A 17,521-nucleotide genomic window follows, 5' to 3' on the forward strand; every position below is an offset into this window, starting at 1 on the left:
AATGCGAATACCACAAATTCTTACCAGGGGAATGACCAAGATATTGCATTGAGTCTTGCAGTTTTGAATATAACTGGGACCGGAATCTTGATACATTACTGTATTGGGAAGACCGAAGATTTGTAAGATTTGTCTTTGTCAAATTCTGGTAGCTTCCTACAACTTCATCCATATACACAACTTAGTAAAGCTACACAGTAAGAACATAATCAAAAAGCTGTCGGAAAACAAAAAAGCAGCCATCAATACATAATATAATTGGCCCCAAATCATGTTCTACCAAGCAACATTCTTGACAAAGTTAGACTAGGATCTCAAATTGTAGGCCAGTCTCATTGGTTATATTTCAGATTTAGTATAAGATCACAACTATTCATAGCTTTAAATGTTCCTAATTTTCTAGTCTAATTGAATTAGCATACCAAATGAGCAATATGAGCAACCATCACTTAAGAAAATCAAGAACTATTATCATAGCGAAACTTATCAACATAAATGTTAACAAACAAAAAACACTACTAAATCTTCTATCCAAATATAGTAATCAACTCATTGCTGAAAATATAAATTCTAAAAACACTACTAAATCTTCTACCTAAATATAGTAATCAACTCATTGTTGAAAATATAAATTCTAGCAAACGTAGTCCAAAAAATGAGCTCTTACAATAAGGTTCAATCATATTAGCATTCCATTTACACAACATTGAAATGGCATGGCAAAAGTGTACAAGGGATTCAACTATCCAGGTTTAGAATGGGAAAAACTCTGCAAAAACTTGAATAACTAAAAGACAAATATAATACTCATAAAATGGAAAATCAAAAAACTTTGAATTTGTTATTTCATGTCAAATATAGTGCATAGAGATTAGAAATAACCATAATACATTAAAATAAATCCAATTATAAAGGAACAAGTAGGATTTTCTTTTACCTAAAAGGGGTTTACCGTTTATGATATGGTTAGTCCTAAAATAGCAGGCAAATACTTGCATCATCAAACACAGCCCATTATTTCAGGGGCAACCCAATGTTTTATACTAATCCTCATTAGAATATGATTACAAGAAAACCCTCATTAGTGTTAAAAAATTTTACTCAAAAATTCATAGATTTAAAGTTGAACTTGCAAAGTTAGAATGATGTAAAATTTCCAGTATTCCTATGCTTTTATTTTCCTTCGTCTAAGGTCTGCAATGGGCAAAAAAAAGGAAAAGTATACATTAAAAAATAATAAATTCAAAACCACTTTTTGAACAACTTGGGAAGTGACACCACAAATGGGAGCCGGTGATTACTCACGGTTAATTGTGAGTTTTTAGAGTGTAATGCTACTATGGTCAAACAATATCGAAAAAAATGAACAAATACACTTATGTACGGAGAAACATTAATCATTCTCTAGAAGCAAAAATCTTTCTTTACAATAAATCAACAAACCAAAAGATAAAGGTTTTCACAAAAAACAAGGATTTAACTGAGAGAAAATCCAGTTGACATTAGGGTTAAGGTTAGGGAGAAATCAGAATAGTCACTGCAGAGATCAATTAACCCAGAAACCATATTTTTTCCAATTTTATCACAAATTGCAGTTTAATCATGACTTTTTCACAATTTAAAAGGTAAAAATTGGAAAACATTGGCAAAAATCTGAGATAAAAACATTTTGGGCGGGTTTTTCTATTATCTCACAATTTTTCAGTTGCAAAAAACAGTTTCAGTGACCATTTCTGATTTATCGCAAGTTAATGCTGATTTTTACCACTATGAATCATTCCCTACCTAACTAGCAACTCAATTTCAGATTTTGTCTGCTTCATAGTCACTTTTATTTAAAAATTTGTAAAACGATCAAAGCATGCAACTCTGCTCAAAACAAAGAATAGGCCAAGTAAATATTGTTTGTTATTTCAGCCATACTTCTTTGTAGAATAGCGTGTCCCACTTCTGAGTCAAAAATAATATTTTATTACAATTACAAAATATACTTAAGAAACTTCTAAAAATTTGGGAAATTATGCATGCACGAAAGCTCTATGTGTCAGTTTGACAGATTTTCTAACAGATAAACTCATTTTGATTTTTTCTCTTCAAGAAGACATCTTTTACTAAAAAGTGGGATCAATCCCACCTAAGAGATACAAAACTAAGAAAAAGTAATGAAATTTTACAAAGATATCCTGGCAGTTACAACTGTATAGAGGGAGCACAGTGATTAGGATGTTCACAAACAGAACAACTTCTAATGTGCATTTCAAAAATGTAATCAACAAACAAACTAAGAGCCAATAGACTTGAAGACACATACCTCTTTCTTTTAGTAAACACTTATAGCAACAAGGGAGCTATTGTAGGGATCATGGATTCCAAACTGAGCAAGCAACTCACCAGCTCACAAGTACTCACCAGGCAAATGGGGCTGGCAAGTTACTAGCCAGCAAGTTATTGGCAACTAATCACCTGAAAATTCACCTAAAAATTACAGACACTCACGAATCCATGGATAACTCACCAGGGAGAAAAACATTTCAGTCCCTTCATGAAAATGCTGCAATGTTTCCTTCAAGTTTTCAACCTAACAAACACATTGAGCAGATTGCATTTGTTTGCAGATAAAATCATGCAATTCCAGGTGATCATTGAAAGATTTTAGGAAATTTATCAGCAATATATGAAAGGTATGTAACTATTTGTCTATTTTGGTTTTTTTCGCTTTCATAAGTAATGGCAAGCCTAGAGACTTTGCTTGGAAACATGGCACAGCAAGTACAAAGCCAGGAACAATGGCATGAAACTATTGTGGCTTGTGTAAGAGAGGTGGCATCAATCACCTTGAATTTAACCTTGTGTCATGTCCCCATCTTTGAACCAAAAAGATAATGAACAGTTGTGTGATCAAGGGTGGCAGCCTTGATAACAATTTTTAAGTAGTGAAGAAGCAATAAGTGTACATAGTACCAATATTAGGTTGTATATTTATAATTGTAAAGAACATTGGGAAAATCGCCATATTTCAATGGATTACTAAGGTAAAGACAAGTAAGGAATGAATAGTTTAGCTACCCATGAAGGCATAAAGACTTGCAAGCATCCAAGGTGTAAGAAGTTGATCTTCCATCAAAAGGCTTCACGAGCATTGATATAATAGTTAACATCCAGATCATGAATGTTGATTGCTTTATTTAATCGACTGAGGGTGATCACACCACCTCCATGACCATCTGCCTTGCCAGCCGTGCTTGGGAGGTAACAGCATAAAATGATAAAGACTGACTACTGGGATTAAGAAGCGACCATGACAAATAAGAGTAATAATTAATCATCAGAAGATAGTTTGACTACAAACTGTTGAATTGAGAAAGGTTCTTGTATTATCTTTATACGTAATACAAGATCTTGGGATCATATGCAAAGCTTGCAAACATCAATAGATGTACCATGACCAACTATAGATAACGCAGCAATCAAAATATAAACTCACAATATAATGATTATGAAACATATGCCTCCGACTTCAAGGTTGTGCAGCAAGTAAAGGGTGGATATAAAAGGAATATCAGACATGGTTAATAGGAGATATTGAATTTGACAGGTCATAAAAACATCAGGAGCCAACTAGAAGCAACCATTCAATACTAAAATGCATTACCCAGCCATAATAGAAATCGCATGATATTCAATGATAAATGAGACTTGATGACAAACGATAAAATACAGTTAATTGATGAATATGCTAAAGTAGTCATTAACATTTACAAAGAATTCATTATTAAATTAAATTCACTTGGTTGGTTCTCTATGTGATTAAAGGTGGTATTTTTATTAAGACAATTATCCAAGAGATAAAACCAGATTATATCAACAGGCGTGTCTTTTGAAGAAACATACCATTTCAAGCCAAAGAAATAGATATAAAGGGGATTCTATGATCAGGTAGAAAAGATAGGGAGGAACAGTCATAAAGAATATAATATGGATTCCTAGCGTTAGTGGCAGCAATTATTTCATTAACCTGTGCGCTTGTGGTTAATGGCTATTAATATCGGTGTGAAGTATTAATGTTTGACTGTGAATAATTGGCGGAAGAGTGAAGCAGGATCGGTATCGAAGTTGCTTTCTAGTAGCTATTATATCATAACATCAAATCGAAACCATCTAGGTATATTGGAGACAACGACAGTATGGCAGATGCAGATTGACGATATCAGAGATAACGTCGTTAATCATTATTGCAATCATAGGCCTTCATAACAGGGACAGACATCACTATAAGTGATATCATTATATACTTTGCATAAAGACATATAAGGAACGTTAGACCTTGGAAAGAGGTTATTATGGTTATTACAATAAAGCAAGATAAGTTCTATCTTTCATACTATTCTTAAGATTTTGAGTTAAAAATTATAATAAAATATATACAGTTTGATAAGATTATATTTATTAATGTATTACTATTCTCACTTTGAGTTAGAATTGCTGTTTCAGGACTAAATCAAGGTGAATCCCAAATGGGGACATTACACCTTGCAAGAAGCCCTAGCTAGGATGCACAAATATTTTAGGCAACGGACCTTAAGGTTGAGCAAGAGGTTGAGACTAGGTTAAGTCTCTCCTTAAATCTTTACACAACAAACTACACAACAATGGGAAAATAAATTTACACAGATTAAGGGTATATACAAACATATTTTACCATAAACAAAAACAAAGAGTACAATTTTGAAGTTTGTGATAGAAATTTTGAGTTATTGGAATTTTCATACAGAACAAGACCGATATGTCTTGAAGGCAAGGCACGTTTTCAACTAAGTTGCCAATTCAGGTACAAGTATGGATACGAATCCAGATTTGGGTGCACAGGTACGGCAAAAAAAAATTCTTTGGGTACAGATACATCCATACATATATATATTATTATATATATTTTAAAAAGCTATATGTCATAATATATATTTAAAATATTAAATATAAACATTAATAAAGTTATTATAATATTTTAAATATATAATATTATGTATCAATATATCGTTTTATTAAATATATTAAAGCATACACGATTTTAAAAAATATATAATTTTATTAAAGCATATACATGATTTTGTCATAATATAAAGCATATACTTTTATGAAATATATTAAAGCATAGATGATTGATTTAATACATGAGTGTTAGAAAGCATACATGATTTTGATAACAAGCAATAAAATAATGTTTATCGCAGGAGTGCAGAACAGATGCTGCATGAGTTTGGGAGGCATAGTGCATGATTTGGAACCTGCAGAAACATTTTTCTTAACGCTGCCAAACCCACTGTGAACCCAGTCCCGCACCCGTACAAGACCCAGACTAGGGCCACACCTGCACCTCCACCCGGCCTCTGACCCCCATACCCAATAACAGAGGTTTCCAATGAAGGGATGATGTTGGCAAGAGTCGACTTCAAAGAACAAAATAAAATAAATGAAATGAGGCACACTCAATTGACTGCCAACACATCCAAAAGGCATATTAAGCACAAGAGACGCACTCCTTTGTATAAACATACCTAGATATCAGTATAACTAGAATAAGAGAAGTAGAATATAACATATAATAAGATATAAGATGTAAGATATCCAATATAGAGAAGAGAATATAGAATAAGGAAAAATCATATAAGGAATATAAAAATGATTGATGTATAAGTGAAGATTGTATTTGAGACATATATGGAATACAAGATTGTTGCACAACACATAATGACATAATGGTTATTTAATGTGTTATGACTGACGGTGTTATATAAATGTGTGACTACATTCAATTTTGCATGTTCTATTATGCCTCAACCCTCTCTGATGTACCACATATGCCTCAAACTTCCTCTTATCACTCATACTAGGGTATGAATACAACTCACAAGAAACTTAGGCTCGGATCCTCAATTTGCATCATGTTCTTGATAACACACTCTACACCAAGTGATACTCAATGTCATTAAGCCACTATTTTGAGCTTTATCTCACACATTGATTGTAATGGTCTAGCTAATCTTCTCTCTCTTTATGTGTCTTAAGTTTCTAATGAGCTTCAAACTCTCTACCAATTACAAAGTCTTGGACCATGTTGAAAATGCCATCTTCTCCAACTTCATTATTGAACTCGATCCTCAACAAAATTGATGTTAGCTCCCCAAATTCTTTTGGAAATGACAACATATAAAGTAAAATAAAAATTAAATATTTATTACCAACCACACATTATTTGTATAGCATAATGTATACAAAGAAAATCTCCAAAATATAGACAACAAGACAACGGACAACAAATGAGAGGGCTCCTAGAATATATGCTTGCACACAACATAATTAGAGATGCTCTTGAGGTGTATCAATTGCACAAGGGCCAACAAACACCTATCATTTCAGATACAAGGACTAGTTGATTAATCAAAATTAAATATGTTCATATATATACATAGTGGGAATGTAATGACCTGAAAGGAATATTTTTCCAAATTAATTAAAATATCATGAACAGCAGAAAAACATTATGCAAATAATAATATTAAACCCTCATGAAATTATTCTCGGACATAAACTGAAATACCCACAAAAATTCATCAATTTCTTCATTTTTCAGGGACCCGATTTGACATAGTTTTGCAAAGAAAATTTTGGGACTTGTCCTATTTATATAAATTGATGTAAATACACAAAGTATGCTGCTACAGCAGCAAAATGAACAGCCACAAAGGCATCAACATAAACAACTAGAAATGTACCTATGGCTCCAAAAAACCTCAATTCCAAGAATTACACAATACTGTCAACCAAAATTCTCCCCAGACTGAAGTATTATAGATTTTTCTCAAATAACAACAAAAATCAGGTCTGAAACACAATATTTCCACCTATCAAAAATTCCGAAACAAATCCCATACTCCTAACTGTAATGAACCTTTGCTGTACCTGCCTTGCCTTTCTGATAATTAGGGCCTGATCTATCCACCGAAGGTTGGATTTAGGGCCACAAAAGGAAATTACGGTTTCCTGCAACATTTAGATATTTTATTTTATGTCAGCAATAATATTAGATCGATGGCATAATTATTGCAGCACAAAATACATACACAACCCATTCTAGATTTTGAGGATTTTCCAGGTTGGCTGAGCTACCCATCAAAACCCATCCCATCTCTTAGGGCTAATAGGGCCACCTGAGGATGGGCCCAGCATACCCCTGGCTTGCACTCATTATCTTGAATATACTAACAAACAAAGAATATCAAGAAGATAACAAATGCATACATAAAACATAGATTCATGACTATATTACTTGGTTAGCATTTATCCATTATATATAAATTTGTAGGGACTTATTCATTATATTTGTGCCTAGTTGCAAAAACATGACTATCGTTAATTAGTATTCCTTTTCTCTACATATTAGTTGTGTCTGAGAATGAATGAATTATTTTTATTCTTTTGTCTATCACTAAAGTGTATTTTAATGTAGCATTCTAAACCTGATATTGCAGGTTACCTATCTAGCGTGAAGATTAAGTTCATTTTACCCTTTTGTACATTATAGATGTGCTTAGTTCATTTGGTAAGACATTTTTAGGCATGGAACCGATTTAGCAATTAATCTGGGTCACTAGTTAAATTATATTAATTACTGTTATATGAGGAATGAAAACAGATTTAATACAACTGGCACAAAACATACTTCAACATTTTGACATTTAAGCGGATTGGCCTGGGGACGTACCAGCCTACTGGTGATGGGAAGGAATGCTTACTAGGCGCTGGTTCTTCATCGCTGGGAAGAACCAGCGACTAGCCCTTTTACATCGTCTGCTGACTGATGCATTCCCCGGGCAATCCTCATGGTTGTCTAGGCATCATAAATTATGAAAACTGAAATAAATATTATTACTGAGTAACGAAGTTACCTGTTGGATGCTTCTCCTTGTCCTTCTCTCCTTGTCACTCCCTCTCTTGTGTTTCCTTGGGGTGCAGTTTTATACCTCTTTGAAACCACGCGATTCCCTTTGAAACGTGGTGTCTATTCCGGAGGTGGCTTGGGAATGGACACATCCTTTCATTACTAGTTAAGATAAAATGTATTTTAAGTGGTAAAAATAATTTATGTATTGAATATATATATATATATATATTTATGTACATGTATTGTTTAATGTTTCTAATCATTGCCTGTTGTCTACATGAGAATATGACAGTCCTCCCCCCTTACATTGCTTGTCCTCAAGCAATGTGGAGATTTGGGTGGTTGAAGATCTCTTCACCCTCCCAGGTTGCATCCTCCTCCGGCAACCCTTTCCATAAGATCAAGTATTCTACAATGTTTTTACTCTTTATTCTCCTTTCTCTTATGTCTAAAAGGGCTTCTGGCTCGAGTGTTAATTTTCCCTCGTCATCTATTGGAGGTAACTCCTTGCATGGGGATATCTACTGCCCTAATGCTCTTTTTAATCTAGACAAATGGAATACATTGTGGATGCGGCTGCCTGGAGGAAGCTCAAGTTCATATGCTACCTCTCCTACCTTCCTTGATATTGGGTAGGGTCCGTAGAACCGTGGCTTCAGCTTCTCTGCCCCACTAGATTTCAGCGAAGACTGCTTGTAAGGCTGCAACCGTAGGAAGACTAAGTCTCCTATCTCAAATGATCTTTCAATACGATTAGGATCAGCGTATATCTTTGCTGATTTTGGGCTTGATGTATGTGATCTTTTAGAGCCCTTAGGATGTCCATGCTTTCCTGAATAAAATCCTTGGCTCGTGGTACTTGACTTTCTGGAGTAATTAGTGATCCAAAAGAGGTGGGTTCATAACCATAAAGTGCTTTGAATGGGCTCATTTGGATAGACATATGATGTGTAGTGTTATAACAATATTCTCCTAAATGTAACCATTTGATCCAAGCTTTTTGCTGCCTGGTGACATAATTCCTTAGATATCCTTCAATCCATTTGTTGACGATTTCAGTTTGTCCATCGGTTTGGGGATGATAGCTAGTACTCGGAGTGAGACTAGTCCCCGCCATCCTGAAGATTTCTTGCCAAAATTGCCCCATAAACCGGCTGTCTTGGTCACTTATGATATTTTGGGCAAGCCCATGAAGTCTGAAAACTCCCTTAAAAAACACTTCTGCTACTTGAGATGCTTGGAATTTGTTTTTTATAGCAAAGAAGTGTGCATATTTGGTGAGACGGTCCACAACCACATATATACAATCTTTTCATTCGGCCTTGGGTAGTGTTGACGTGTATTTTGTACACCATCATACACAGAATAAAATACCTAAAGGCATCTTATCCTCTCTTGAATAAAGTCTCTAACTGCTGAAGATTCGCATGAAGGATCAGTTAGGATGACTCCAATGTTCTGGTTAGTAGGGTCTCTGCGTGTGGATAAGCTCCAGTGATATGATGTGATTTGTTGGAATCACAAGGGGACTTACATCTGATGATTGAACTTCCGATCTGCTTTGCTGGAACACAGGCTCTTACTGGCTTAGATTTGAAAAAATGGAAAAAGGATGAGGGCGAAGAGAAGATCTAATCCTAATACTAAGAATGTAGGAGCAATGATTTGATTTTTGATGAAACTCTAACTAGGTCTTGTTTTGACATCAATGGACCATCTCCACAAGGCTAGTGCGATCTTCTAAGGGAAGCTTTATGATGTTCAAATCATCACCGCAGGCATAGACACCATCAAATTGATGCATATCAATGAAGAAGTGACAAATTGAAATTGAGCTTAAGCTGAACGATTCCAGTTGACTACACAAGGCAAGTCTGCAATCAACAAACTGCTAGTAGTATGGATATACGAATTCCACCATCAATCAATCACATTTCCTCCATTCATCTAATCATCTACCATCTAGGATTGAAGACTCAACAAGAAACCATGCAAATTGCAAGAAACGACACACTTCACCATTACTTCAATGAAAATGGAGTTTGTTTACAATCAATGGCAACAATTTCTTGCCTTGTCCTCCTATTCTACTCTAATTGCTTCCAACTATTCTCTAACTATTCTAACTATTTACATACTATCTCTAACAATTGCTAATTAGCCTTTACAAATGAAATGCCTGGGCTTATATAGTGCCCACAATACAATTTGATGGCTTAGATCAATTCGAGATCAATGGCCAAGATTCAACAATGAAAACCCTAATTAGGGTTTGTTACAACCATTACATAACATTTAATGCTTGACCAATGATAAAATTGTATTGCTTGGACACATGTCCTCTCTAGAAAATTCGACCAATGGATAGCCGGGGTAGGTACATCGAAGTTTGTGCCACCTTCCATGAGTTAGGTACATTGAATCTTGGACATGCTGAGGTGGACCACACTGACTGGAGAAATGATGACTAGGACGCCACCTCATTTGACACTTGTAACTTGGTAGATATTCAACTTGATGTTGTTGAGAAGCTTGCTTTAATTAATTCATCTGGAACTATTTACTTCTTCAACGAGCCCTTGTTCTAACTCCCTGTGTCCTTGATGTGCAGGATGATGATGTACCTCGCCTTGGAACGCTGGATTGAAAGAGGTCGCCCCTGTCCTGGCTTGATCGTCCCGGCGAAGATCGTCCTTGATTCGGCTTGATTTTCCTTGATGAGATCTCCATTTGATGCCTACACAACATTTCAAAATTAGCGACATGATTTTGCAATATATAACATAGATTAGATTAATTTTTAGGAAACTTCATAATAAATCCTTGAGTTATTATTTCCTAAAAAACGATTGGGCTACTGGAATTCAAAATTTCAAAATTCAAAATATAAGCTATGACGATCAACGTTCAAAATCAAAACAATAAATCCATATCGCCATACCTCTCTTGAGAGCTAACACTAGAATGCAAAACAAGGAATTTGCCTAGGCAAAATTAACGTTAGAAGCCTTCAACGTGATCTTCAAGGATAAGGAACGTCCTCTTTATCAATTCGCCACCCTTGGAGTCTTTGATGTGTTCTTCAATGTCCTTGGCAAGTTCGCCTAACTTGAAACTCGAACTCCTTTGATAATGCTTGTGCCTTCCTATTGATAAGACTTGCACCTTGAACACAATTCGCACCTCCTCTTGAATGATAATTTCGCACTTTCTTTGTATACTCCAAATCGCATATGAAAAGATGATAAATGATGATGTGAAAATGAAATAAACTACTCCTCCTTTATAGGCGCTCACCTTATTCACCTTTAGGCCGACTTTGCCAAAATGAGGCAATTAAAATGATTTTTAAATAAATAACAAGGGCCGACCTTCATAAAATAAACTCAAGCGCTCAACTTATTTTTATAATTAATTAACTTTATGCCTTTAAAAGGCAAAATTAATTAATAAATGTTATGCGTTATTTTTAAATGCCACTTAATTAAATTTTCAAGACCTATCGGATTTAGCATTTAAAATAAATTCAAAAACTTGTTTGAACGCCAAGATTGGAGAATTGGGAAGAGTACAAACCTCATCGCCCTGGTCCCTGACTGAGGGACAAGAGCGATCCATCAACTTAGTCTTGATCCTTGCGTTTTTGACGTTCAAAATTTTCATCCTTACGTTGGTATTGCCATTTTCGCTAGGTCCTTCAAGCTTGATTGACTTGTTCTTGCAAATGAATGTCCTTTAGATATGATATCGCCCTGGTCCCTTGGGGAGGGACAGGAGCGATCTAGATCTTTTCACTTGAAATTCTCCGTTCTTGATATCAACTCCTCTTTTATTACCTTTCAAACAACACTTCAATCCCTTTGCAACTTTGTTTTAACGTGATCTTTAAAGGATAACAATTGTTTTGGCAAATATCGCCCTGGTCCCTTAGAAAGGGACAGGAGCGATCCATGTGTTTTCTCCTTCGCCTTTGTAACTTGGAACTTCAATCTTCATTGTGAAGGATAAACAATGCTATTCTTTCATTCCACTTTCGTTTTGCTTGAATTCCACAAGATACCTTGATGTTTAGAAGATCATCGCCCTAGTCCCTTGGAGAGGGACAGGAGCGATCCTTGTGTCCTGGTCTAAATTCGCCATCTTTCCATCTTTGTTCTTCGTTCATTGCCTTTTAAAAGACGTCCTTGATCTTGTGTAAACTTGCCTTGACATGCATTTGAAGGAAAATGAAAGATCCTATGCAAATCGCCCTGGTCCCTTGGAGAGGGACAGGAGCGATATAGCCTCTTTGTTCGATTTGATGATTGTTTAACGTTTGAAACCTTTGTAAATCATCTTCAAATGACACCTTAGACCTTTTACGACCTTGCAAAACCTTGACTTAACATGATTTTTGAGAGATTTAGCCAATATAATCAATATCGCTCTGGTCCCTTCCTGAGGGACAGGAGCGAACTTCAAGGTTTTGAGTTTGTCCTTGTCTTCTTCAACTTGTAGTTGCTTTCAACGCGTAAAATGAAGTCCCCTTGATCCCCTTGGTCGCTTGACACTTGACAAATTTTCGAAATCTAAGCCATTATAAGAATTTTGCTCTGGTCCCTTCCTGAGGGACAGGAGCGAACTAGGGGTCTTGGTGTAATTCCTTCAACATAGGCGACCTTTGTAACTTTGTGCTTGATTAAGACGCCTTAAAATGTCTTCACCACCATGTATCCGAACTTGGAATGTCCTGAACTTGAAGAAAAGGCAACATAATCATCATATCGCCCTGGTCCCTTGGAGAGGGACAGGAGCGATCCTGGTCCTGTAGGCTTCATCTTTCTTTTTCACCTTCAAAAATTATCTTCAACGGATTCGTAATGTACCTTTTCATTCATCCATGCCTTGGAAATTATTTAAATTTGGCAAGAAAATCATCTAAGACAAAAATCGCTCTGGTCCCTGCCTGAGGGACAGGAGCGAACTTGGGCATTTGGGTCCCTTGTTGACATTTGGTAATCTTCAATTTGCTTTCAACAGTTTCAACTCACCTCCTTTCTTGCCTTCAAACCAAAAACTTGCTTGATCTTTGCCCAGTACATGCCCTATGAAGAATTTCGCTCAGGTCCCTGGGAGAGGGACGGAAGCTACAAAGAACTTCGCCCTGGTCCCTGACAGAGGGACAGGAGCGATTTTTACATTTTGAGTCATTCTTCTTCACGACGGCACTTCAAGTTATATTCATTTGATAAAACATCTCTCCTTGGACCTCTTCCAATCGTCAAATCATTAAAATCCTGCAAGGACAAAGCAATATTTGATTTTAAGCTCCGGTCCTTCACTGAGGGACAGGAGCGAAATTTGCTCTCTAGGCCAAATCGTTACAATTTTCATCAAAAAAAGTCTTGGCTAAGGAAGATATCATCTTACTTAATGCTATGAATAAAAGTTAATGTCCAAAAAAGGTCTAAAATTGTGCATATAAAGAAAATCGCTCTGGTCCTTCAGTGAGGGACAGGAGCGAATTTGACCTTCTAGGTAAAAACTTCATCATTTCATTGTTTTTGATCAAGTCTGGATGCTCTATCATGCTCATTTCGTCCTTCACCATGCCTTTGATGTCTCGATTCGTCCAAACAAGGTCAGGAATGGCTCAAATAAGTATTATCGCTCTGGACCCTTGGTGAGGGACAGGAGCGCTTCGCCTTGGTCCTCCTGGGAGGGACAGGAGCGAAATTCGCTCTGGATCCTCAGTGAAGGACAGGAGCGAAATTTGACTTTTCGAACTCTCTATCAGGATAAATTTTATGGAATATAACATTTAAGTATAAGTGACATTTCTTATACTTTAAGTTATATTCCATATATACTTTCAGGATGTTTGAGAGTGGTTTCAAACCTCCAGGAGTTATATTGCAAAATCTAGTTTTTGGAGGTTTTTCAGTTTCCAGACTTAGTCAAATTTCAGGATCAGGACATTCCAGACTTAGCCAAATTTCAGGATCAGGACCTCACTCAAGCCGGACTTGCTATCCATGTGATCACCCCGACAGCACTCAAAATGCAAAGGCTAACCGACAAAACCCTAAAAAACCTAAAGAACAAACCCTAAAAAGCAAAAAAAAAGCAAGGGTCCCCATTTGCAATGGGGCGATGTGTGAAAACGTCACAACAGGTAGGCCGGTGATAAAATACATCGAAATGCTTTCCCACTTCTGGTCGAGAATGGGCAATGGTTGTAGCAACCTGGCTGGGTGGTTGAGTTATGCTTTGTTCTTCTGGCACTGTGTACATTCTTGTACGTATTTTTGGACTTCTTTCTTAAGTCCTTTCCAAGAATACCGTTCTCTGATTTGTTTATATGTCTTATAGAACCCTGGGTGTCCTGCCAATGGATTATCATGGTACTCTTTAACTATTACTTCCTTGAGTTTAGAGTTGGGCACCAAGTACAACCTGTCCTTATATAGGATAAGCTCCTCCACAACTTTGTATTCTGCAAGACTTGATGGGTCCCTCAAGATCTCGCTAGCAAAAGTGTCCTTGGCGTATTCTGCCAAAAGATCATATTTCCAATCAGCATTTATAGAAGTTATGGTATTTATTTGTTGCTTCCTTGATAAGGCATCTGCTACCACATTGGTTGTTCCTTTAACGTATTCAATATCAAAGTCATAAGCTTGTATTCTGCTGACCCATTTTTGTTGCCTATCATTTAGATCCCTTTGGTTTAAAAAGAATCTTAGGCTGTTATGGTCTATCTTTACATGGAATTTGGTGCAAACTAGGTATTGGCGGAATTTGGCTAGGGCATGCATGATGGCTAACATCTCTTTATCATAGACGGGGTAATGCTTTTCTGTTTCTGTCAACTTACGGCTTTCGAAGGCTATGGGGTGTTTCTTTTGCATGAGGACAGCTCCAATCCCTTCTCCGGAGGCATCACATTGTAGTTCAAAAGGAAGGGAAAAATCAGGGATAGCTAGGACGGGGCATGAGCTCATAGCTTCCTTCAGACTTTCAAAAGCTCTTTGGGTTGCTTCGCTCCAAGTGAAAGCCCCTTTCTTAGTTAGATTGGTGAGAGGGGCTGCCACTTTAGAGAAACCCCGTACAAACCTTCTGTAGTAACTGCATAACCCCAAGAACCCCCCTTAATTGTGTGAGGGACTTAGGTCTAGGCCATTCTCTGATAGTGGCTATCTTTTCCTCATCCACGCTAACCCCCTCCGCATTAATCTTATGCCCTACATATAGGATTTCCTCCATTCCAAACTCACATTTGGATGCCTTAGCATAAAGTGACTCTTGCTCTAGGATCCTTAATGCGTCCTCAATGTGTTTGAGGTGCTCCTCCCAAGTTTTGTTGTAGATCAAAATGTCGTCAAAAAAAACTAGTAGAAATTGCCTTAGCTGCTTGCAGAAAGTATGATTCATACATGACTGAAATGTTGCTGGTGCATTGGTTAGACTGAAAGGTAGAACCAAGAATTCAAAATCTCCATAGTGACACCGAAAAGCTGTTTTGTGGATGTCCTCTTCCCTCATCCTGATTTGATGATATCCTGATCGAAGGTCGATCTTGGAGAAATATCTGGCTCCGTGTAGTTCATCAATCAGCTCATCTATCCTTGGGATTGGGTACCTATTTTTGATGGCTTTCATATTCAATGCTCTATAGTCAATACACATTCTTAGAGTGCCATCTTTCTTTTTAACAAGTACCACTGATGATGCGGAAGGGCTGGAACTAGGTTGGATGTGTTCCATAGCAAGTAGTTCCTTAATGGTTTTCTCAATTTCTTCCTTATATTTGTGAGGGTGGCGATAAGGGGTAGTGATGACTGGTTTTGCCCCCTCTTCCAATTCTATAGTGTGTTCAAACCCCTGTTTGGGAGGCAAACCTTGAGGAATTTCCCCAAACACCCCTTTATATTTCTCCATGATGGGTTTGATGTCCATATGCGTGGATTTCTCATGAGTATTGCTCTTATCTAGTATCATGCATTGGGCCACCCATTCTCCTCGTCCTTTTCTAAAAATTTGCTCCAATTTCTTACAAGAAACCACTTTAGGGCTACCATCAGGTAAGCCCTTGAGAGTAACTTCCTTCCCTTCATTTTGAAATCTGATTATTTGGTTTGGGAGATCAAACATAAAACATCCCAGTGAATAAATCCATGGAGTCCCCAATATGATATCTGTGTCCAATGGTACCACGTAGAGATCTTCCCTTACCGGATGGCTACCTATTATGAACTCCAACTTAGGTACCAACTTAGTGCATTGGACCCTTGCCCCTGTGGTTGTTGTTGCTTCGAACCCCTTAAAAGTTTGTGTGGGTAATTTATGCTGCTTGACAACCCTTTCATCAGTGAAGTTATGGGAGGCTCCACTGTCCACAAGTGTGACTACTTTCTTCCCTTTAAGCGAACTCTTGATTCTAAACAGATTGTGTTTAGCAACATGGGTGATAGTGGCAACTATGGCCTGATCTTCCTCCCCCAGTCTCATCCTTTTGCTAGGTGGCTCTTCCTCATCCTCATATGGTGAGGCTTCTATTCTGTGAGCCTGGCCTTGACATTTATGGCTCCTTCCTTCATAGGGTTTTAGCCATGTGAAACAAAGTCCCTTCTTTTTAAGGTCCTCCAAGGCTGAACACATATGTCCCTTTTCTCTCTTTCCCTTACAATCCCTTCTTGATTGTGTTTACTGTCCTTGGGCGGAAGTTTGGAGGAGTTGCCAAAGGGCTTGGTCTTGTCCTTGGGTGAGCTTTCTTCAAATTTCATAGCTTTCTGTATAGCCTCATCTAATGTTTGGGGTTCATGGGCACTCACTGTGCTTTTGATTGATCCCCTCAGGCCTTCTATGAATAGGTAAGTAAGCCTTTCTTGTGTTAGACCCGGTACCATCACTGCTAATTTCAGGAATTCTATGGCATAGTTTTCAATAGTCCCCTGCTACCTTAGTGGGGTGAGCTCTCAAAAGTACCACTCAGGATGCTTTTGGTCAAATCTTTTTATGAGCTTTTGGGTGAACTCCTCATATGTGTTTATAAGTTGATGTCCTTGAGTGATAAGGCCATGGTGCCACCACTCATGGGCAACTCCGGATAGATGAAGTATAGCAAATTTAATGGCATTGGATTGAGTCATGGGGCTAAGGGATAAATAGGTATCCAATTTTTGGACCCATGACCTAGCTGATACCTTGTCTTCCCCATCATAGTTGGGGATAGTCACCTTACTGAGCTTGTTTTGAAGCTCTTTGTGGGCTGGAGGATGTCTTTCATTCCGGCCCAATGTCTTTAGTTTGGCATCACAATAGTCTTTGAAGGTTACAAGATCTCGTAGTTCGAGATCCAACCTGCGGTAGTCTGCAAGGATTTGATCTACATTTCCCATGGGCATGTCATGGTTATCATCACTTATTGGTGCTTCCTCGGGTAGGAATGAAGGTCGAGTGGGCCTTGAGCTGGTGTCCTTTGACAGGGTGGGGTGGTGGTTTTCAGAATGATTGGATTGGGCTTCTTTGGTGTTATGGTTGCTTATGTTTTGGAGGGCCTAAAGGACTAGTTGGTTATTCCTCTCATTCTGTTCAATGAAG

General features: G+C 37.3%; 1 protein-coding gene across 2 annotated transcripts in view; it reads right to left on the reverse strand.

Moving 5' to 3' along the window:
- The window catches only part of LOC131065518 (uncharacterized), a 91,560-nt gene that overhangs the window by 66,039 nt on the left and 8,000 nt on the right, over window positions 1-17,521 (reverse strand). The window contains exons 2-3 of one of the 2 annotated variants that reach the window (XM_058000029.2): window positions 6,958-7,038; window positions 25-162 (exon numbers count right to left, since the gene is read on the reverse strand). In XM_058000029.2, coding sequence (XP_057856012.2) covers window positions 25-49 — 25 coding nt within the window. In that variant the 5' untranslated portion in view covers window positions 50-162; window positions 6,958-7,038. The remainder of the gene's footprint in view (window positions 1-24; window positions 163-6,957; window positions 7,039-17,521) is intronic. The other variant, XM_058000028.2, reaches the window with a different exon arrangement.

The sequence above is a fragment of the Cryptomeria japonica genome, chromosome 4 (genome assembly GCF_030272615.1).
Source record: "Cryptomeria japonica chromosome 4, Sugi_1.0, whole genome shotgun sequence".
Taxonomy (NCBI): domain Eukaryota; kingdom Viridiplantae; phylum Streptophyta; class Pinopsida; order Cupressales; family Cupressaceae; genus Cryptomeria; species Cryptomeria japonica.